This window comes from Ambystoma mexicanum, chromosome 6q, assembly GCF_040938575.1.
Source record: "Ambystoma mexicanum isolate Mex_15411 chromosome 6q, UKY_AmexF1_1, whole genome shotgun sequence".
Lineage (NCBI taxonomy): Eukaryota > Metazoa > Chordata > Amphibia > Caudata > Ambystomatidae > Ambystoma > Ambystoma mexicanum.
The window spans coordinates 1,468,502,140-1,468,523,929 of NC_090937.1; the positions used below are offsets into that span (position 1 = coordinate 1,468,502,140).

The window sequence follows — 21,790 nt, forward strand, 5'->3', positions numbered from 1 at the left end:
TACCAACGCAAAGGAAGAAGACGTCCTTGCAGGGGCTTCTCTGTTGAATTGAACTTGGCGATTCGGACTTGCAGCAGGGCTCCACTGGGCAAACCAACAGTCCAGGAGTTGCAGCAGCTGTCCTCTTTAATCTCGTCTTCGGTTCTTTAGTTCCAGTGTTCGACTCTGCCTTCCAAGCAAAGACTGTCCTTTTATTCAGTTCTCTCCCTTTCATTCCAGCCTAGCTGTCACTCACCCAGCAGGGTGGCTGTCTTTGCCGGACAGTCAGCCAGCCAATCACCCAAGAGGAGACTAATGCACGGAGTTTCGGGCACTTCACTCACTTCATGCTCACCCCGGGCACTTGGGCGCTACAGGTGGTCTTCAGTCCTGAAGCCGACTAAGGGATCAAACCTAGTTTGGCCCGTAGAGACAAACTCTAGATGGACCGTTCCAAAAAGAAATGGCAAAAAGGGGGCTCAGACGCCATCTTGAAAAACATGGCTCCCGTGGTTTTCGCGGTCGGGGGGGGGGGGGAATCATGGTAGTTGTAAAGCCACTGCCACCAGCCATTTTGATAGGAAAGGGGTAGCATTTGACTGTTATGTGATTTTCTAGACCTAGAACCCTTTCAGCACTCTATTGTAAGATAGTGTGTGCTGGGTCTAGGAATTTAAAGACTAAAGTCAATTTAACTTTACCTTGTCTGGGAAACGGTAGTTTATACCAGAGAAGATATTTAAAGCTTGGGACAGCCTAGAAAGGTTTCCCTGTGTCACTGCACTGATGGCGCTGTCTAACACACATGAGAAGATGCCTATTGAGTGGTTTAAGAGTAAAACTCATCAAAATGCATGAGTGGGGTGGGGGAAAAGGCTCCCAATCTCATGAGGTAAAAAAAATAAGTCCTCAAAATCCAGCAAAGTTGCTGGGGGTCTCTAAGTTGAAGGGAATTGACACATTAGGAGAATTCTCCCTAACAAGCTGGCTTGCTGCTTTTCACTTTTCTGCCTTTTAAGAATTCGCGTGCGCATTACCTCAAAGTGGAAACACTGCTTTGGGAATTTTCTTCAGTTTCCACGTACCCAACTTGCTGGCCTCAGCTGATCCTTTCACACTGCGCCACACAGCAGACCGGAATATGCTCAACGCGACTTCCCTTGCTTCCTCGGTCATGTTGGTGCACGCCGCTCGGTCATTTCCTCAAATGTGAATGGATTCACGACACGATCAAAACAGACTAACATTGCAATGTTTGTTTCACACGTGCAATCTGAATCTCAATCGCACGTCCTCTACTGGTGCCGGCGCGCATATGATATCCAGTAAATTATTTACAGTTCAATTACTTTAACTTGAATAAACTACTTTAACAGTATGCTGATAATGTCTTCAGACTATTCAGTTAAATTCTAAACAAGTTTGTACATGCAGCTTCAATTCAGTACTTAGCTTTACAAAACTCTAGTTTCTCGCCAGTCACTTATCTGAATGAAGTCTGACTCTTTCAGATTGACTTTACTTACATTTTCTAACTTGCTAGACCCAGCACACACTATTTTACCACAGGGTGCTGGAGGGGTTACTTAGTATCCCCTTTGTCCATCTTCTCGTGTAACATTTTAATGTTTCATTGAGCCTGTGGCTCTGTGTATTCGCACTGGCTTCTTCATTGTTGTAATCTGTTGGGACCATATTTGCGCACAGTCTCTATTTGGGCTATTGCTACTCCACTGTACTCAATCGGCCCATCTGCCAGGCACATCACTGTGGTGTCCTGCCATTTGAGTAACCGCCCAAGGAAAAATATGGTCCTTGTAGACACTGGTGGAATTTAGTGTTGCCATTTCATAACGCTGGGTCTAGATCAATGCTCCACAACTGCACTCTGTGTGCCTGGAATGTGCCCTTATCCCTTATAGTGCCAAGCATTGTGTCTTTGTAATGGGGACTGGATGTGGAACGAAAAACCTTAGGAGCCCCTGATGTGTGCGGGAGAAGTGCACACAGGTAACATCTTTCTTTGATTATCTTCCTTCCTGCAATGCGCATATCGGAGTAACAGCTATTCAATGTTTCTACATTCTGGATGTCAGAAATGGTGTCAAAGCTCAGCCCCCTTGCGTAAATCATACGTCATTCGTACTTCCGTTTCATTCGTCTAAGAGAACTCCCGACCCGTGTCATACAAAACATCCTAATACTACTACATTTCTAGACTAAACCTCTTATTTATCATTATTCCTACATAACAGAGGAGAGTCAGCCATCTTTGCTTATTCCTGGAGAGGAAAAGACAGACAAAAGCAGGCGTGTGCCACTGCACACCACCCTGGCATGGATCCTCAAATGTCTCTTTGGCTATGCCCTTACTGAACTTGTCTCAGATGCACGTGGGACATCAGAGATGCACCCAATATCTAACTCCTTCATACGGACGGCGAGAGGAGTACAGAACACCACCCCATATGGAACTTTAAACCTGGGGCTGATCAGTTCCCCAGATAATAATGGTCCAGTTGTAATATGGCCAATGCTGTGTCTGGAACTACGGTATCGCTTTCTACTCCCTGTGCTTGGTCTACTTAGTTTTTTTGTTTTGAAAGGAGATACCGGACAAAGAAACCAAAAGCTCTCCAAGTAACGTTAATGTGCTGCTTGTGATCTACTATTATCCCAGATCACCTGAGGAATAATGCCGTTCATACGCTCTCTGAACAGCTTAATACATCAGTATACCTGAACTTCAATTTGGATTATTTTCTCTAGTGTATCCATGTAACCTTGGATGGTGGTTTTGCAATAGCTGTGCACTAAGCATATCGCAAGATGTTTCTGGTCCAAGTAGTTTATTTTCTGCATTATATTTTGCGGCTGAAACGCAGCTTGTTTTTTAAAATATTTATGTTCAATATTTAACAAACAATACAAAACCAAACTTGCAGTGTATACGTTCACATTTTCATTATGCATCATTTAAATTTTACTCACTGCTCCTCATATCCCACCCCCCATTACAAGCCCACCCCCTCTAATGCTCCGTTCCAGCATCTAGTGCCGGGGTGTTCTCTTCCATAAGTTCGATTGGGTCCAGTATTGACCCAAACAATTCTGCTATCAATTATTTCCATGCCATCAGGGTCTTGCTTCCTCCTCCCCACCCACATTGCTGGCTTACTGCCATACCATGGTTTCTGCCTCTGCCCATTTCTGTAAATCTTTCCACTGGTGGTTTGTGACATGTCTTCAAACCCATAGCAATCCCGCAAGTGCGTATGCCAGGTCTATTAGTTTGCTAACATGCTTAAGTTTCTGCGGCCTGGGGAAACCCCCCCCCCCCTTAACAAGCAGGCCCTCACAGTATCCACTACGATCTTAATACCTCTTCCTGCTAGCTTAAGCACCACTTCACTCCAATAGCACTCAATAACCGGGCATGACCAAAACATGAGTCGTACCCACATTTTCTTCATCACACTTAGGGCATGCTTGCCGTCCCACCTTTTTAAACCTAGATATCCTTTTGGGTGTCATGTACACTCTATGGGTGATATACAGCTTCATCTGCTTCAGTCTAGCATTCCTAGATACCTTCCTATGGTAATCCTTGGCCCGTTCCCACATTCCATCGCGGCTCCTACTACTTCCCACTCTCGCCTTAACTGTACCGCCTCCTTCCCCACTTTGAACATCACCATCTCATATATTCTGGATATCTCGTGCCCCCCTTCTGCTATGTCATATCAAGTCTATGGTATCCTCTGGTTCCTTCTCCAGTACCTCTTCTGGCCACGTTTTCCTAATTCTCTGTACCAATCTATGATACGTGATGTACTGGCCTACGTGTGACCCAGTGTCCTCTCTCGAAGTCCGTTATGGTCCCCTCTCGCCATACATCTCCCATGGTCGCTATCCCAACCGATTCCCAGTGGTTCCTGATTAACATCTGTAATTGCTTTTCCCCACCCGCCAGTGCTACCAATGGTACCTGAGCAGAGCACTGGGACGGGTCCTTCATCATTTGACAAGCCCTATGCCACATCCTCCACCGGTGCACCAACATCCTGGGACGCCCATCCATCCCCACCCCGGGCAACCACATTATTTCCCTTAAGTAAAATGGGGAGCAATCTTGGCCAAACAACCTAGACTCCGAGGTGCTCTCCTTAGAGAGCCATTTGGCCACGTATTGTAGCTGGCTTGCTACACAACGCAGCTCGTTTGGGTTTTAGGTTTTTAGTGCCTTCTTGGCAAATGAACGTCGTTATGGCACTCTTAAACTAAAGATCTGCCTGTTTTCTGTGTTCGACAAGCTTGCAGCATTTAAATGGACCCACATTGTCTGTTCATGCACTCTAATTTCAATATTGGGCGGGTTATGTTTGGTATGCCCCCATTTCGCTGTTCATGGTTCAGTTTCGTCTTTGTTTTTTTTTTTTGCTACATGCTCGTATGTGTCAAGTGTTTAGTTCTGTATGCAGCCTTTGCTATACTGTTCAGCAGTGAAGTTTAAATAAAATTCTGGTGCTGCGTTAGTCGCACTCTTTGGTGTAGGTTCTTGGGAGGATTTTGGGGGTGATGTAGGTAGTTTGTTCATGAATTTTGAAGTACATAGTGCACCAAAAGTGGACATTTATTTTTGTGCAAATAAATGGTGCCTTTACGGCTGTGATGATTGGCGCAGGGGTACGGACCTCAGCTATATAATGGGAGCTGACTGCAACATCTGCTTTCAGATTGGCTGGCGTGTAAGTTGGCTCTGAGGCAGGTTTGTAGGAGATCACTGCCTAAATCTGAGCCTCATAATACACCACAAGCAAGCTTGCTTTCATTAGAGTTCCATACCCAGATTTCAACTCACTATGTGCTATTCTGTTTGATAGGATCTGCGGTGTCTCTGGAAACCTCAAACAGTCTCTTGGATTTATTATGTTTCTATGGAGACAAAGAACCTTCTCGAGATGACCAACCTGAAAGAAAAGAACCAGTGGAATTGGTAGGTGAAGTGCTGTTTATTTGTATTAATCTTGGAGGTAGATTTTGGTATGCTTCATTTTTCTCTTTTGTTGCAAGCAGGAATTTGCATAAGGTGATTCCCAGGGTTTGAAATTCCTTGGAGCTATGGGCTCCTGCTTATGGTTGACACCAGCAGCTACCATGAGGTACCTCCACAAAAAAAGCGGGTGCAATCCTTATCCGACAAACCCCTTGTGCTTATGAATGTGTGCAAAGGAACTTTGGGATTCCTTTAGAAGACCTTTTATAGCATACTAGGTCACTTTTACAACAAAATGGATGGTTTGCATCACATGTGAAAGTGGTTCACTTTGTTCATAGCTGCTCGTTACTGGGCAATGCCCGATACCCAGAAGCTATTTTAATTTGCTTGCCAAATCCTCATTTCGATCCTTAAATTTCCAGGTTTCATGCTTAATACATTTTATAATAAAAAAACCAAATATATTCAATAATGAGACACTAGGATTAAAATAGATGGCTTTTTTTTTTTTAAGGGTGGGGTGTCTGGAATGTCAAGATAATGAGACAGTTTGCTATTTGAATTATGCAGTTTGCATGGTCTCCCTTCCCTGTGCAGGTCTTGAAGCATTACCTTCTGCAGCAATCTTCTAGTTGCTTATAGTTAAGTTACTGAAATGTTAATTGCGGCCTTTGAATTAGTGATTTCAATTTGCTGTAAATGTTTTTCAGGAGGAAGTGGATGAGAAGAAAACTGGGTCGTTCCGGAAAGGTGCCCAAACCATTGGTGTGTGGAGGTATTGCATATTTGCACATTGTGGCTTCTTTGGAATATTAGGACTGCTTTACAGTTGGAAATTGTTTGGCTATGCATATTTAGCCCTCATGAGCTAGGCGTGGCTTTATGATTTATTAGGCTGTAAAATCCCTGTGGATTGATCTGCAGTCTCAACATCCATGGTCTTGCCCAAAGGGCAACTTTAATTTGTCCCCTGAGAGACTGACTCTCGGCTCTAGTATGTTTCAAAGATACCATGTACCTTGTGTGCATATCTTTGTATGGCAAACTGTTTATGGCAGAAGTTTGCCCATTTGGGGGTACAGCTTTCTGTATCCTGTGAGACGCAGTAGGGCACACCTTCATTGGAAATTCAGTGAGGTCTCCAACTTTGTTCCCTTTTTTAATGGGTGCTAGCGGACCAGAGAGCAAGCCAGCCAGGACCAGATCTGACTGGCTTGTGAATAGATGTCTAGGAATTCTTGCTGGACGGTACATCCTCTGGCCTAGGAACATGTGGTGACCTCAAATGATTCAGTGACCCCTTTAATAGAGAAACCTACAACAGTCTTTAATGAACTGACCAGTTGCACCCACCCTCATTTTCAAACCTTTCACGTGCAAGAGCAGTTATGGAAGGAGTGGTCAAAGCATCAAGAGTGCTACATGATTGCCTGTTGAGATTCAGACAGGCCAGAGAAAGCAAGACTGTTTGGGACACGCCCAGTGAATAAAGATGGTCACCTAATTGCGCACACTGGGACAAGAGCTAGCCATGATATCCCTCCCCCCCCCCCCCCCCCCTTACCACCACCACCACCCTCTTGGTCCTGGCCCCAGAATTAACAAAGTGTAGATTCTCTGTGTAAGGGATGCCTTTGGGCCACCACAGTCGTAGGAATAGCAAGGACTGTTCAGGCTGAGCACAAAAAACAGAGCCTCGTGCCTTCATGCATTGGATTAAGCCTGGCAGGGAGAAAACATGTCGCCCAAGGTACAGGATGCTGCTGCATTTGTCAAAAATCTTTGTCTAGCACCCATATACGAGGAGGTTGCGCTTGCAGTAGTGTGTAAGCATTTCAGTGGCTATTTTGCAGGACAATGACCCAACCAAAATGTAATACTTGGATCAATCAAGTCCTTCACATATTCTTCATTTTGTGAGAGGATTGTTTTACTCCTAGTCAAACTATTTTGTTTCCTTTTTATCTAGGGAGAACAATAATGCTGAGCGAATATTTAGTTTGATGGTTGAAAAAAATGCGCCCTCATTCTGTACAATGATCCGTGGTATGGTGAAGGTAAATGCTTATCTTAAAGTAGCAATTACATTTTTCTCCGGCTACTGTGCTCTGTTTCATTGGCTGTTTTTTTTCCTTTTGCAGTATGGCGCTTACAAAAAGGCTTTCGACATGTACACAGAACTACAGAACCAGAGGCTGACTGGTGAGTTGTCACATTCTTCCCTGTAATTCAAACAGCTGCGACTCAGATAACTAATTTATTGGCAATGATGATTTGCGCAGGGGTACGGACCTCAGCTGGATTATGGGAGCTGAGTGCAAACCTTTTCAGAATGGCTAACATGTAGTTGGCCGTCTGTGGGAGGTTTGCATGAGAAAGTCGCCCATCTGAGCCTACACAGCATTCATAATTGAATTTGGGCAGTATATTGTTTTTGAAATGTTAAAGCGCTGAAATGTTTTCTATATGGTTTGGTATTGGGATATTGTTTAGAATCATAAGTAATTTTTGTTTCCATTGGGAGGGAAGGGCAGATTTCATTGACCTGAATTACATTTTTTCTGCTCACAGCTAAGCATTTTTTTTTTTTCCTTCAGCTGATGTGTATGCTTTCAATGCTCTGATACTGGCAGCTCCGGAAGTGAGAGACAACTATAATGAGAAATGGGATCTAATTTTGGTAGGTAAATGTGGCCATAAAATATGCACATTACTCTGAATAGCTAGGTACTGTAAGACTGCAAACTGCTAATTTGGTTAATCGTAGAACAGCTCACTAGATATTATAAAGCCCAACCCTAAAATGGTTTGGAGCCTTGTGCCATGAAGTCAGTTTACAAAGTATATATTACAGAGGTAGGTTTATGAAGATTGGCAATGCCAATTCTGATTTAGAAGAAAGTTGGATAAATCGCTCAATCCTAGTCCTTGGGATTGTCCTAATTGTTAAATTAGATCATTTATAAAATGAATCTTCCGCACCTCTGCGATTTCCCCAGAATTTTTTGCTGGACTTGTAGATGCTTTGTCCTTGTTCCTAAGTGAGTAGGAAGCTTCCCCCCCCCCACCCCCTCCTGTTAAGGAGAATTCTAACTTCTGTACTAATTCCCTTTAACCTTAGAGACTCCCAGCTCTTATCCCTGGATTGAGTGGCCTCTCGTGGTTTGACCCGATAGTGTTTCCACTCCTTGGGCATCTACTTTTTGCATGGTGACGCACAGCACATTCAGTGCAGTGCTACTGAGAAGTCCTTTGGATTTCTCTTAAGCGTCAAATACCTTTCTTGTGTGAGCTACTGTTCCCAAGAATAGTAAAGTGGTATTTGACTTTACTTACCTTTGTAGGTCCAGCACACATCTTAGGTTGAGTGCTGGGGAGTTACCTAGTAGCCCCTTATCATACATTCTCATGTAACAGCTGTATGTTCTCCTCACTACTTTATAGATGGGGGGGGTGTCTCGCAGTCAGGAGGGGATTTGGGGTGTGGGGGGCTCTCGCAGTCAGGCTGGAAGACAAAGGGTTGCAGAGTTTTGGACTCCTCCCTCGCTTCTGCACATCACATACCCTCTGGAGCCTGGGCAGGCTTGACCGACTGCTCCTTCCTAAGTCTTAATTGACACACAGGGTGGTGTGCCAAATTAATATAAAGATTCACGGCCACCAGCCATTAAAGGTAAGTTTGTCCTTGTAACAAATGTCTCATTTAGAATGGGAAGGGAGATACCCAGCATTCCCCCCCCCAGACCCCCAACCCCCCACACTCCACATAAGGTGGGGGCTGCTGGTCTCACATAATAAAATGTACAAGGGATACAGAGATCCACTCTACCCTTGGGAACTGTAGTTCTCACAAGGTTTAGCCATTTAAAGTTACAGGACGCACTGAAAAGCAACTGTAATTGAATATTACACCCCAAGGGCCAACTCCTCTACAATAACTGTTAACCTGAATCATCAGTTATAGCTGTTTTACTGTACCTAGAAGTGTTCCACTATTCACAAAAGTATATTGTCCAGTTGGTTTATTAAGTAATTTCTTGCTGAGCGTCGCAGTACAACTGCTAGGGTCTACAACCCTTATATTACTGAAAGTAATTTATTGGTTTGACTTCCATAGAATTCCAGTTAGGTGTTACAAATTAGGTTGTGTGCTTTGGTCTGTAACTTCAAGCATAGTGTTTTTCTATGTATTTATATGATCTGTGATGGTACTTATTTCCCCCAAGATCTGTCTGGGCCTACTTGTAATTAAATAAACCATTTTTACCATGCTTAGTGTTTGTGTTTCTTTGTGCCCTTTGTATTTGTACTGATTCTACAGGCCTCACTCCCTCCTAAGATGAGCCTTGCTCCTCGGTCTATGCTACCATGAACTCAGGTGGTACAATCTTATACTAGGAGTAGTCTTGTTTGCCTCAGTAGAATTGGTTTACAACTGTCCTAAGAGTCTGCAATTTCAACTGAGTGTCCCTTCATGGCCGTTAGGGTGAACTACCCTTGAATTACTGATTGTATTCAAAAAGTCTTAACTGGTTATATTCCCAAAGAATAGTATTGCTATGCTGAATGTATAACTTAAATTTGGCTCGCCTTGACTTGCTTCATGCTCCCCTCAATAAGGTTATGCATGTAAACCATGTGCATTTGAGTTGATTGTTATAATCTGTTATAGTACTTAACCCCAAGATTTATATTGGCCTACTTGTATTTAAATAAACCCTTGGTTTACAGTAGTTTCAGTGTTTCTTTGTACCATAATTTTGCTACAATTTCTTTGTACCAAGCTACATCCCTCTCTCCCCTGTAAGATAAACCTGGCTGCTCTGTCCATGCCACAGATTCTCAGGTGGTACATGCTTATACTAAGAGTGGAGTTTTTGTACTCCCTCAGATATGGTTTTATGGAGCAGTTAGTTGGACTTCAGCCACACACACACACCACCACTAAGCCTGCGAAAGCTGAAGCTTCATCTGGGTAAAGGCTTACCATAGAGCAAGAGGATCTAAAGACAAAATTGTTAAGGGACAGGCAAATCTTGTTTCACAGCCATTTTAGAGTATATAGTACTCTAATTGGCATCAAGCGATTAAACTGCACACTACAACAAAGACAACACCATGGAAGTATCTGCGTCCACTAGTGCTCCCGGGGCACCTCATACAAGCAACCACAAAGTTGTTAACTAAGTTGCATTGGCACAATGTCCCTATCGCACTTCACAGAAGGTGACGTGTGCTGAAAAAATAGCCGTAGTGGGTGATCAGGGCATTATCATAAACTCGACTAAGGTTTGTTTAACATTAGCCTTGCATTAAAGCACAAGTTATGTTTTAGTCTTGCATTTAGCAATACATTATTCAAAGTTAACTTTGTTGGGCCCATTGGTTCCAGTTAATGCAGACAATTAAAAAATGTTTGGTGTTTTTACGTAGGAGCTTCTGAAGGATATGGTACAACAGAAGGTGAAGCCCAACCTGCTTACTTTTAACACTGTGTTGAAGAGTCTGAAGCGATGTAGTGCAGTTGGCAGGTCACCGGCTTTGCAGACGTTGGTTGAAATGAAAGCTCTTAATATAGGTAATGTTCATTTATTTTCTATCTGATAAGATTTCAGAATCACTAGGCCAATCTGTCTGCCAATTTCACTGCAAATACAACCATGTAGAACTAACTTAATATCCAGCTCCTTTTAGGTCTGACTCTAAAAAATTGTCCTTGTATTAACTCTGAACTTTGCACCCATAACCCTCTTTGCCCCATCTGCAACAGTAAAATGCATCCCTTAAAGGGAAGTGTGCTCAAATGTTGTTGCATCATTTGCGCCTGCATTTTTAAGCATACTGTAATACTTTAAAAAACATTTCCTATGCATCTTAACTTAGTTTTCCTCACTTTTACACATGCGAAAATGGGTTGGGTGTGGCCATCTTGTGCCAATCTTATCTGTTGAGCCCTCACATTAACTTCAAGGGCGCTCACGGCAAGAATACAGATCGCCTGCCCCTGAAGCTGTCATCACTTAACGTCATGAAAATAGGAGCTGCATATCGTTTATTGGCCAGCATAAACAAACACGCCCAGTCATCACACACGCCAAATCAGTTAATGCAGAACCAGGAAGATAAACGCACACTTCCTCTCCCAGCGTGTCCCAAATCGGATAATATTTTTAAAGAAAACATTAGTCTGCAATGTAGCAAGTGCTTTTATTTGTCAAAGAATGCTCCCAAAACGACATTAAGTCCACGAAATGAACTGTTTTGCAATAGCTAGCGAACATTGCATGCTTCAAATGTTTGTAACGTCCTCATGATCTGCTGATTGCGATCAACTACCAATTATATGCCCTTAAATTACACCAGCAAAACTTTCTAATGACGCACATGGTGTTCCTTTCATGAGATGTGGATTCGAACTTTCAATGCCAACGCTTTCACATCAGCATCTTGCTACACCGGAAACGATGACTGGTTGCTCCTTGTCGCTGGTACCTCCCTTGTTGCTGGTACTGCTTACGGGCAGATCGATCCCTGTCCGACATCTGGTACCGCTTTGCAATCAGAGGAGGCATACATGAGAACCGCTGCACGACGAATCTACTGGGACTAGTGTCTACCAAGTAGAAGGAAGTGTGAACTAGCCACTATGCAGCCTAACATAGATGGCTAAAATAACATGGTATGGTCCATTAATTTTGGACAATAGACACCTGTGGTCTTTTTGTGCAAAAACTGTGCATACAAAAAAAGGCTTGGCTGAGGACCGGTTTTTGAGACATCTCTAGGGAGTCTTCACCTGTTGCTTTCCAGGTAACCTGATCCACTCTACTAGATCTGAAGGGATGTTATTTTCGTTCCTGTTGTCTGCCCTGAAGAGGGTTGGTGTACATAGTGGACTGATTAAAGTCTAGAAAATACAACCTGAAACACGTGTTGACCTACTGTCTGATCAAAGACAGGCAGTTATACATGTTAAGACTGTACTAAGAGGATCTAAACTGAATAATATTGTTCTCGAATATTAGAGTGACTGAATGTGAGGTTGTATAATAGTTGTACGAGTGCCGATGTTAGAAAGTGAAATTAATGGAATGTAGGGTTATATGGTTTTTGTGGATCTTTAAACAAGTGTAAATTGTCTTTTTTATGTTTTACATTTTACACCATTTTGGGTGTTTTGTATAAAACTTTAAGGTGAAGTATTGAATCATTTGTTCTTTGTTATAAATAACAAATGAACATGTCATCCTCCATCTAAGGGTTCCATTTTGTCGACATCCCACATGACGGTAATGCAAAAAGCTCTGTTTAGGTGTATCTGCGTTGTTGATTGAGGAATCCATCCAATGGTAGCTGGAAACTATGGCATTTTCAAAACGGTACAATATATCTGTGTAGATAACAGAATAAAAATAGTTTTTAGTAGCTGGTCTTTATTTGAATTTATCCATTTACCCTGTAATTCTGCACAGGATGAAGCCTAATCGTGAACATAATGAACACACACATGACAACATGGGGTAGTTGAGATCCTGATGTGCATGAAAGGTTAGTGCTGTGAAGTGGGTATAGTTCCTTATGGGATGGAGAACCTGAAGGATATTGGGAACCACAGACAGATGGCATAAGAACAGAACTGGGAATAAAATGTTCAGCACCCGGCACATCCACCCAAGACCTACTTTAAGGTGCACAATAATGCAATGTTGATAGCTCACCCGGATATTCCACGGGACAAAGTGGTTTAGATATCACTAGCCTGTGGTTGTCTATGAATAATTGTCACAATATGCTCCAGCTAACAACCCATAACAATGCCATTAAGCAATACCAGCTAAAAAAATCAAACTTCTATTCACTGCTCTTTAAACTATACACAAATAAGAATTAGTAGACTTCTCAAACCGCGTGTTACGTACTTGGTTTTTTAAAATATGGATCAGTATAAATGGAATTCAACAGAACATGGTGTCCCTTATTTTCATCAAAAAGCACATTCGTGCATTGTTGAATTATTCAATATGCATACAGCACATGTCATTTTTAATCACAAATATGTGTAGTTGAGCAGAATGTTTGGTAGTTCCCTTTGCTCGGTGTAACGCATTGTCCGAACAGATTGCAGGAATTGAAACAATGTTCGGATGTCCACTTTCAGTATTTTTTTTTATGGGTACTCAACGTCTTGTGTCCTTCTAGGCTAGTGGTTGCTGACTTTCACACAAGGCTAAATAACAATAGAAGCTTGTTTTCAGCGATTGAAGCCATAGAATGGGTAGGCTTAAATATTGTGAAAGAATGCCACAATAATAAAAGACCGGACAAGGCACGTCAGTGACTTTATTAATTTCTTCCATTCCAACACGCATCAACCCACGACCTGACCCTCCCTCCATGGAGAGATGAGCCCAGCTGACACATGAAATTCAAAATACGCCAGAAAAATAAACAAATTGTAGGCTGGCATCCAACAATGCAGCATGAGCATGCATACTGTCTTACCGATCGCTAGTGCGGGTTATGACCCTATCTATGATGTCATTACTGACGCTGTGGCCTCTCAAAAGGTAAATTTATTCTGCAGTCTCAACGTTCTCAAACAGCAGATAACTTTGCTAATAAATTTTTTTGAATTCTGTACTACTAAACCTTGTTAAACCCTGCAAGATGCTGCTTTTCCGAGAGGATTATATTCATTCTGTTGTGAGCGTAACGGGGGCCAGCCTTTAATTGCACACTGCATACTATAATTGTGTGCAATTATAATTGTCTAGGTTCATGCGAGACAGGTGACCTTGCGTTCCCATACCAAGTAAGTTGCATTCATGCATTGGCTATGCAAGTGCATAGGGTAAGCCAGGATGAGCAGCATTAGACTTTTTTTTTTTTGTAGTCGTTCCCCAACTTTCTATTGCAGCCCTGAGAAGTGGGTAGCCCTGTGCTCACATTCGAGTAGTGCTTGAAAGCCCCCAATCCCGCCGGTGAAGCAAAACACGGTTCTTATTGGGGAAGGCCATAGAAAGTCAGGAAGGGGCATGAGGCGATTAATTGTTTACCACTATCCGAGTAGGATGTGCCGTTGGTGGTCGATCAGTTTTCAAAAGGTGAGAATAGCTGGGAGAGAGCAGGCTAACGTGAGACCACAACCAAGAGATGAGAGGCGCGACCCGACAGACTGAAAATGGAATGAAAACCAGCTACCTGTCGGCTGAGGAAAAATTGACAACTACATAACAAGGACGAACTGAACAAAGACTCATGATTATCCAGGCCGTGAGTCTCTCGCTGGGGTGTGCCAGATGGCTGCAACTAGTGACCCTCTGGAAAGCTCATCCAGTTCAGGGGAATGTTAATTACAGGGAGGCATTGTCAAGTTGGGGAAGATGATGTGGGTGGGGGATTAAAGTATTGCAAGTTGTTTAGCTCTGAGCATTGTGGAAATGACCAGGGGGAGTTGGGATATTGGGAATCGGTTGGAAGAGTCCCACAAGTTCTTAAACGTGTTGACAGTGTGGCACATGTAACTCTGCTAAATAGCAGTGCGATGTGGGGCGTGATGAAGACATGTGGATATGGCTAACTCCAATAAGATGGCCCAAGGGTTGAGACTAAAGCTCCGCACATGGAATGTCCGAGGGTTGAATAACCGAGCCAAGTTAAAAAAGGTGGGGACCTATGTCCGTTGACACCACCCCCAGATAGTCATGTTACAGGAAACTCATGCACTCCAGAAAGTAAACACTGAGCTTTTGAAGGGGTGGGGTCAACACAGATACTATACCGAGAACTCTTCACAGACGAGAGGAGTACTCATCCTGATCATCCCTCAGTTGGGTTTCAATTTGGTAAGAGCAAGATGGACCCACAAGGTCGCTACGTGATAGTGTGGGAAAGCATCGTAGGGGAAAAATTAATACTGGTGAACACATATGGCCCGAATGTGGATGATCCCCGATTTGTACACAAATGTAATACAAGAGGTCTACTTCTCTGGTGGTGAGCAAGCGGTGTGGGGAGGGGATTTCGATACCATTCTGGATATCGCACTAGATCGCTCTATGTCTAGACACAGAAACCCCACCAAAACCGCTGGTATCCTACAACAAATCCTGGTACAATTCATGCTAGTGGACGCCGGGAGGGCTCTTCACCCCCATAAAAGGGCAATACTTCTTTTACTCCTCAGTGCATGACAGAGTCCCGGATAGATTACTGGCTGGTGTCTGCATCGCTCATGTACCAAATTACCCTATCTGACCACTCGCCTATCCTTTTAAATATGACACTGGAGAATATAAAGCCCCCTCCCAGAATATGCAAAATGGCACCCGATTATTTTCAGAGATCCCACAGTGGCGGAGGCACTACACACACTGGTGGAGTTCTGCCTTGAAACAAAGAAAGATTCAGTGAATAGCAGTGCAACTCTATGGGAGATGTTTAAGGTTTGGATGAGGGGATTCTGATCTCTAAGTCCACGGGGCTGTTGAGAGCCGTCAGGATGGAACTGGCGGAAACTGAGAAGCGATTGGGCGAATTGGAGATGCGATACACATCCGCGCATGAGGACAGTGTCCTTGTGGACATTAATGGTAACCTGCAGGAATTCAATAGACTGGCCACTAGGTAGCTGCTGTATATGGCAACCCCAGTTAAAGCACGCCGTTATGGCGAGGGGAGTAGGATGGGTCACACCCTAGCCAACTTGTTGAAGGCCGAAAGACATCATACCATGATTTCTAGCATAATGGCGGGGGACGGTACGGTGGCCACAAGTGAGGGAGATATAAATGGAGAATTTACCCAGTTCTACACAGACCTGTATGCTAACCATGATCTGAAAACATCACAAGAAATTGGAGAATACTTAGGAAACATTACACTCCCGAGGCTGTCAACAGAGCACAGACTGTTGCTTGACCAACTCCTATCGGTCAAGGAAATTAAGGAAGCGATAGTCGCTAGCTAATGGTAAGGCACCCGGCTCAGACGGATTGGGGGCCGAGCTGTACAAGGAGCTCAGCGAGGAACTAGCCCCGGTGCTCCTGTCTGTGTGGGAGGAGGCCTTGGAACTGGGGACACTCCCAACATCCATGAGGGAGGCTATTATAACGGTGCTCCTCAGACCCAGACGCCCGTCGAATGAAATGTCCTTATAAATTGCGACGCCAAGATATTTGCAAAGACCCTAGCCACGAGACTACTGCCTAACATGCCAGTACTGGTCCACCCGGACCAGTGCGGGTTTATCCCTACCAGACCCACGGCGTTAAATCTCCCGTAGGCTATTTGGTATCATGGCCCAGATTAAGGGCCTCATCATGAGTTGGGTGGTAACGCCAGCGCTGGCGCTATCTGCCCTACCGCCAAACCCCTTGGTGCTATTAGCGCCGGATCACGGGTTTGGCGGTAATGGGAGTCCCCATTCCCCACTGAGCCCATTCGGGAATTCCCCATTGGGCTCAATGGGGAATTTTCGCGCTCATACCGCCGGCAGATTTCCCGCCGGCGGTATGAGCTCACATTTTCGGCAGATTTCCCCCTAGCTCAGAGCAGGGGAGAAATCTGCTGAAGCCCTGATTTGGCGGACCCTCAAATCCAGCGGTAATGGCGCTACTGCCGGATTTAAGGGTTACAGCCAAACTCGTGATGAGGCCCTAAGCCTGATGCCCAGGCGGTGGCTGTGTCTCTGGATGCCGGAAAGGTGTGATTCGGTGTCCTGGAGATACCTGTTCTTGGTGCTGGAGAAGTTTGGACTAGGTCCATACTTCCTACAATGCGTGAAGCTCTTATATACCAACCCAGGGGCTAGGGTATTGACGAACCGCACCATGTCTGATTGGTTTATGCTGGGAAGGGGTACGAGACAGGGGTGCCCGTTCTCCCCAATATTGTTCGCCCTCACGGTGGAACCAGTCGCAGCAGCCATTAGAGAACATCAAAGTCTGAGGGGCATATACGTGTCTGGCATGACCCAATCCATTTCTCTATATGCAGATGATGCTTTGTTGCATGTCCGAGAACCAGACACACACCTGGGGCCAGTGATTTTGGGGGGGGGGGGGTACAGGAATTTGCAGAATACTCGGTAAACAAAACTAACCGTTCCAATCGGAAATCTTTCCCTTGACCCCCACCACTAAATGTCCGGAACATACACATGGTCTAAAATGGTCCCCTGATGAGATTAGATATCTGGGTGTGATCGTGTCGAGAGATGGAGCCTCCCTATTGTCGAACAATCATGAGTCCCTCTTGGACACAATTGCCGCTAAACTCTGTTTTTGGGCCAAACTCCCCATATCGCTCATTGGCCGGGTTGCTGTATTGAAAATTGTTATTCTCCCCAAACTAATATATGTATTCACTAATGTCCCGATATGGCCTGGTAGGCAATTTTTCGATAAACTTAGGTCTATGGTGGTGGAGTTTGTCTGGTATGGAGGCAGGCGGCCAGAATGAAGTGGGAAAAGATGGTCGAACCTTATAACAAAGGTGGCATAGCAGCACCAGATTTTGAATTATATTACCTAGTGGCACAGGCCCAGTTTGTTAAACATTGGTATGACGAGCAAGACACCTCACCCCACATAGTCCTAGAGACGCATGCAGCACGTCCGACCGACTTAAGGTCCGTTATCTTTAAAAACAAACGCAAGGATGAATGTCCATTCGACCCAGTTAGTACAAAAGTGCATGCATTGTCCAGCATCTTCCACAGGCTCTGTTTAGAGTCACCATACTACTCAGAAGCCCCGTTCTGGAACTTCCCAGGTATAGCACCCACGTACGACTCTGATGTGCAAAAGACATGGGCTCCTGAGAGACAATTCAAAATCAAAGACCTATTCCCAAATGGAAAATGTATAACATTGGAGGAATTCAAAACGGGGATGGGGTAGAGCTCAATTGATGGTTTTGCAATACTATAGAATGAGAATGGCATTTAAGGCTAGATGGCCCCTGTTCCCTAATGAGCCCCCACCACACCCGTGCCTGGCCACCCTGTCCACCCGATCGGGAACCAGTATATCGGGACTCTACACGGCCATACAGGCTAATACTCCTACTGTGGACATTATAAAGGCCTCCTGGGAATCGGATGTGGGTGCTACCATTAGTGATAGGTCCTGGGAGAGGTATTGTGAACTGACCAAGAGGGTATCCATGAATGCGTGCCTCCGGCTGATCCAATTTAAGGTTCTGAACAAGTTACGCTACACACCCCAAAATATTGCGAAATTCACACGAAGCAGCCCTGGCAGATGTCAGAAATGCGGGGCTGATTAGGCTGACTCGTTCCACTTGTATTGGAGCTGCCCACACATATATGCATTCTGGGGGGAGGTGGTGAAAATTCTGGAAGCATTAAGCAGATACCGGTGGACCTCACACCATTAAAATACCTGTTTGGAGATATAGGTAAGAGATCCGAGGTGATCAGAAGGCTCTTTAACATCGCTTGTGCGGTGGCCAAAAAGTGCATTCTGCAAAAATGGAAGAGTGTACAGGCACCGCACGTAAATTATTTCCTCAATCAACTAATGTATGTGAATGAATGTGAGGAGTACTATGTAATGACTTTACCAAGCCCAGGTAAACCGAAGGACATCTGGGCCCCGCTCAGAGTATATTTATGTGAGATGGACTCGAACAGCAGTAGCCCGGCAGGGCCAAATAACATGCCTACTCTGTAAATATTACACGCTATGCTGAGAGACTATCTAATGTTTATGGTATATACATGCTTGAATTGTCATGCTGCCGCACTGTAGTTGTTTACCACACCTGTTAAAGTTTAAAAAAAAAAAATCCTATTGATCTTATTATAGAGAGGAAAATGTACAGATAGTACTTGGGATATTTATGTGCTGTTAAAAAAATATATGTTGTATTTCACTGATGGTTTCAGTTCCCTACTTTTGGTGTTGAAAGTGCAGAAGATATAGATACAATCCAACATATCGCATTTGTTCAAATCCTGAAGAAGGTCATGTAAAAGATAAGTGTGACTGAAACATATGCGATCATATTAATTTCCACATATCTAAGAGCATTCATTTCAAGTGGGAGCTGCAAATGGGGTGAAATTCATGGAGTGTCTCTAATTGAAACAATAGATATGTGGAGTACAATTCAGAAGTATAATTTTGTATAAATAAATAGTACATTTTGTAATGTAGATTTAGTAGTTTTTCCTGAATTATTAAATATAATAAATACACAACATTTTTTTGTTTGTAACCAGCAATGTATACCTGTAACAGTGCCACGATACCCTTGGGCTGATGTGCGCTTTAAAAATAAAAAATAACTATCATTTCAGTAATACACGGCACCATCAAGCCAAAAACTGCATTTTTATATAGTTTATATCAAGCAAATTTCGTTCCACGCAAACTAACATATGTACATATTTACAAACCGAACTAATGAGCGACTTAAAAACATTACTACATTGTATTCCAAATACAATGTGATGTCAATTGTACTCCATATTAGGTTATGGTCACCTGGTTCATGTGCCTCCTCTTCTAATTCCACATCCTGGGAACATTCCTTGAATAAAATATTAATTAAAAAAAATGGCAATCGTACTGGAAATTAAAATCTCATCGCACGGAGCGCTTGCACACAAAGTAGTATGAAATGATAAATAACCGTGTATAATAAGGTTTGTTGCAATAATAGAAAATTCATATAAACCAGATTTCGCCTGATAACCTTCCGAGATAACGCATGTACTTGAGATCACTGTGCAAAACATACTGATTGTAATGTCGCCCTCAAAAGTTTTAATCCATTCTGCATTAGGGAGGAAATTTAACGTTCAAACCGAATTCAGAAAAGTTTGAAACAGTGCGAGGTTACATGCATTTCAGTCTGAAATAATATCCTTTGTAGTATTTACTTTAATTCTTGCAAGCAAACTAAGTATGCATAGCTTATACTCTGGACCTCTTGCAAAGGAGGAAGTGATTGTAGTAGTTGAAGTTTCAGCATCCCCCTACAATGCAGTACTTGTTTTAGTACGGATGAAAGCAGCGAAATGGAACTGAAACCATTAGACGCAGATGATGGTACATAGACACCCATACATGCCACTTAGTGTAAATAACTGATACTATACATTAACATTTTCATTTTTTTGGAAATTTCAAGCATAACACATTCTCGTAAAGGACAAGTACAATAAAATTAATTGATATGCGAGTGAGCGTCATGATTCTGGAAAAGTAATTGATGCAGAATCTTGCTGCTTTTTCAGTACATTGCCATATAGTAGTAAAAGAGAATAACAACTAACATTCCATCTGTGGGCCGATCCAACGCTCAAATATCACTGTGCTCACGATTGGGATACTGGATGCGTGTGGTTTCGTCACCTGAGAGGTTATGTGCTTCCATTAGTGTAATCTACAAAAAAAACTGAGCAAAGGATAACGAAAACATTGTGACTTTAAGGGCACTATGGCACTGTTTACTAATGGTCACAATTCGCTCATTTATTAGAGGCTCCAGAAAGCGGGGACAGATTTAGTATAGTAAAGTGAAACATTTTAAAATTCAATAATCTGGTAATTATGGACATATGAAGACAACTTGTAAATATACACCGAAACCTCTAATCTGTTCATGAAGATGAAGTTATATTTTCAATACACTGCCTCAATTAAATTAAGAGCATAGAGAATACTTTATGCAGACCATCGTCCTCCATACCAACAAACATAACTTCATCATCCAGTACTCGCCTGAGGCAGAGTGTCCATTAATTGAGTTGGAATTGCATTTGGAACCAATTTTACGAATTCCGTGCAGATTCTTGTTTGTATACTGCGATTGTTTGCACATATCAGTGAAGTGCAGGCTGCAGATGCAGAATGGCCCTCAAATCGTTCAAGACAGCCTGTGCTCTACTTTCAATCTCGTCCACTGGAAAACTGCAATTTGTAATCCATTTTATTCAATCCATATCCTTCGGGAATGTATGCAGGACTGTGCCCAGACTTTTTGCACGGCTCACAAAGGCAACCGAAAACTATAGGCATTCTTGAAAAAGTAAGATCTGTATAAAAGATAAATATTTGGGGGGGAAAAAATACTGTATGCATGTGCGACCGAATTATAACACAGGTTTGTCTGCAATAATTGTTTTCCTCCAAGAGCAAAAACCTGTGTAACCTAGTCGAATGAAGAGTGATAACTTTCTTACAGAATTGATTGGTGCAAATCGTAACGTGTTACTCTGTTGTTGAACTTTCAAGCATCAAAAGGAGACCTAGTTGCAAACGTGGACCGCAAAAGATTCCATTACAATGCACAGTGATGCAATGTGCCATTTACCCGGAACAAAATACTTGAAACGGGCAATGGTGAAGTCTTTAGGTATGATATGATTTATTTATATAGCGCCTATACACAATGTGTTTCAAAGCGCTTCAAGGCAAAGGAGGGAACAAGGGAAAATACAATGACATTCTTACAGGCCATGAACAGTAAGGATGTGAAATTAACTATCGTACTCGGCCTGCCGGCATTTCAGATAGTGCAAGAGTTAAGACATAGATAAGGAAGGGAGGGGGAGAGTGGGAAGGAAATAGAAACGGACAGGCGACTACCATACTAGGCCTGACGGCATTTCTGTTATAGCCGGAGAAAAACAAAAGGTGAGGGAGAGGGCTGCAGAAAGGGAGGGGAGGAACAAAACAAGTGACTATCGTACAAGGCCTGACGACATTAAAGAGAGTGCTGGACGGGGGTGGGGAGGAAAAAAAAAACAGTAATGGGAGGGTGGAGGAAACGGACGAG

At 43.3% G+C, this 21,790-nt stretch overlaps 1 protein-coding gene and 2 non-coding genes across 3 annotated transcripts in view; all 3 read left to right on the forward strand.

Annotated features, from left to right (window-relative positions):
* The window catches only part of PTCD3 (pentatricopeptide repeat domain 3), a 310,551-nt gene that overhangs the window by 24,338 nt on the left and 264,423 nt on the right, over positions 1-21,790 (forward strand). Inside the window, exons 8-13 of the mRNA XM_069632175.1 lie at positions 4,863-4,975; positions 5,689-5,753; positions 6,948-7,035; positions 7,120-7,180; positions 7,576-7,658; positions 10,412-10,556. Of these exons, the coding sequence (XP_069488276.1) occupies positions 4,863-4,975; positions 5,689-5,753; positions 6,948-7,035; positions 7,120-7,180; positions 7,576-7,658; positions 10,412-10,556 (555 nt within the window). The remainder of the gene's footprint in view (positions 1-4,862; positions 4,976-5,688; positions 5,754-6,947; positions 7,036-7,119; positions 7,181-7,575; positions 7,659-10,411; positions 10,557-21,790) is intronic.
* LOC138517151 (small nucleolar RNA SNORD94) lies at positions 4,642-4,781 on the forward strand. Its single transcript, XR_011282401.1, has one exon. It is a non-coding gene; the product is annotated as a small nucleolar RNA SNORD94 (small nucleolar RNA).
* Positions 7,239-7,374, forward strand: LOC138517150 (small nucleolar RNA SNORD94). The gene has a single exon (XR_011282400.1). It is a non-coding gene; the product is annotated as a small nucleolar RNA SNORD94 (small nucleolar RNA).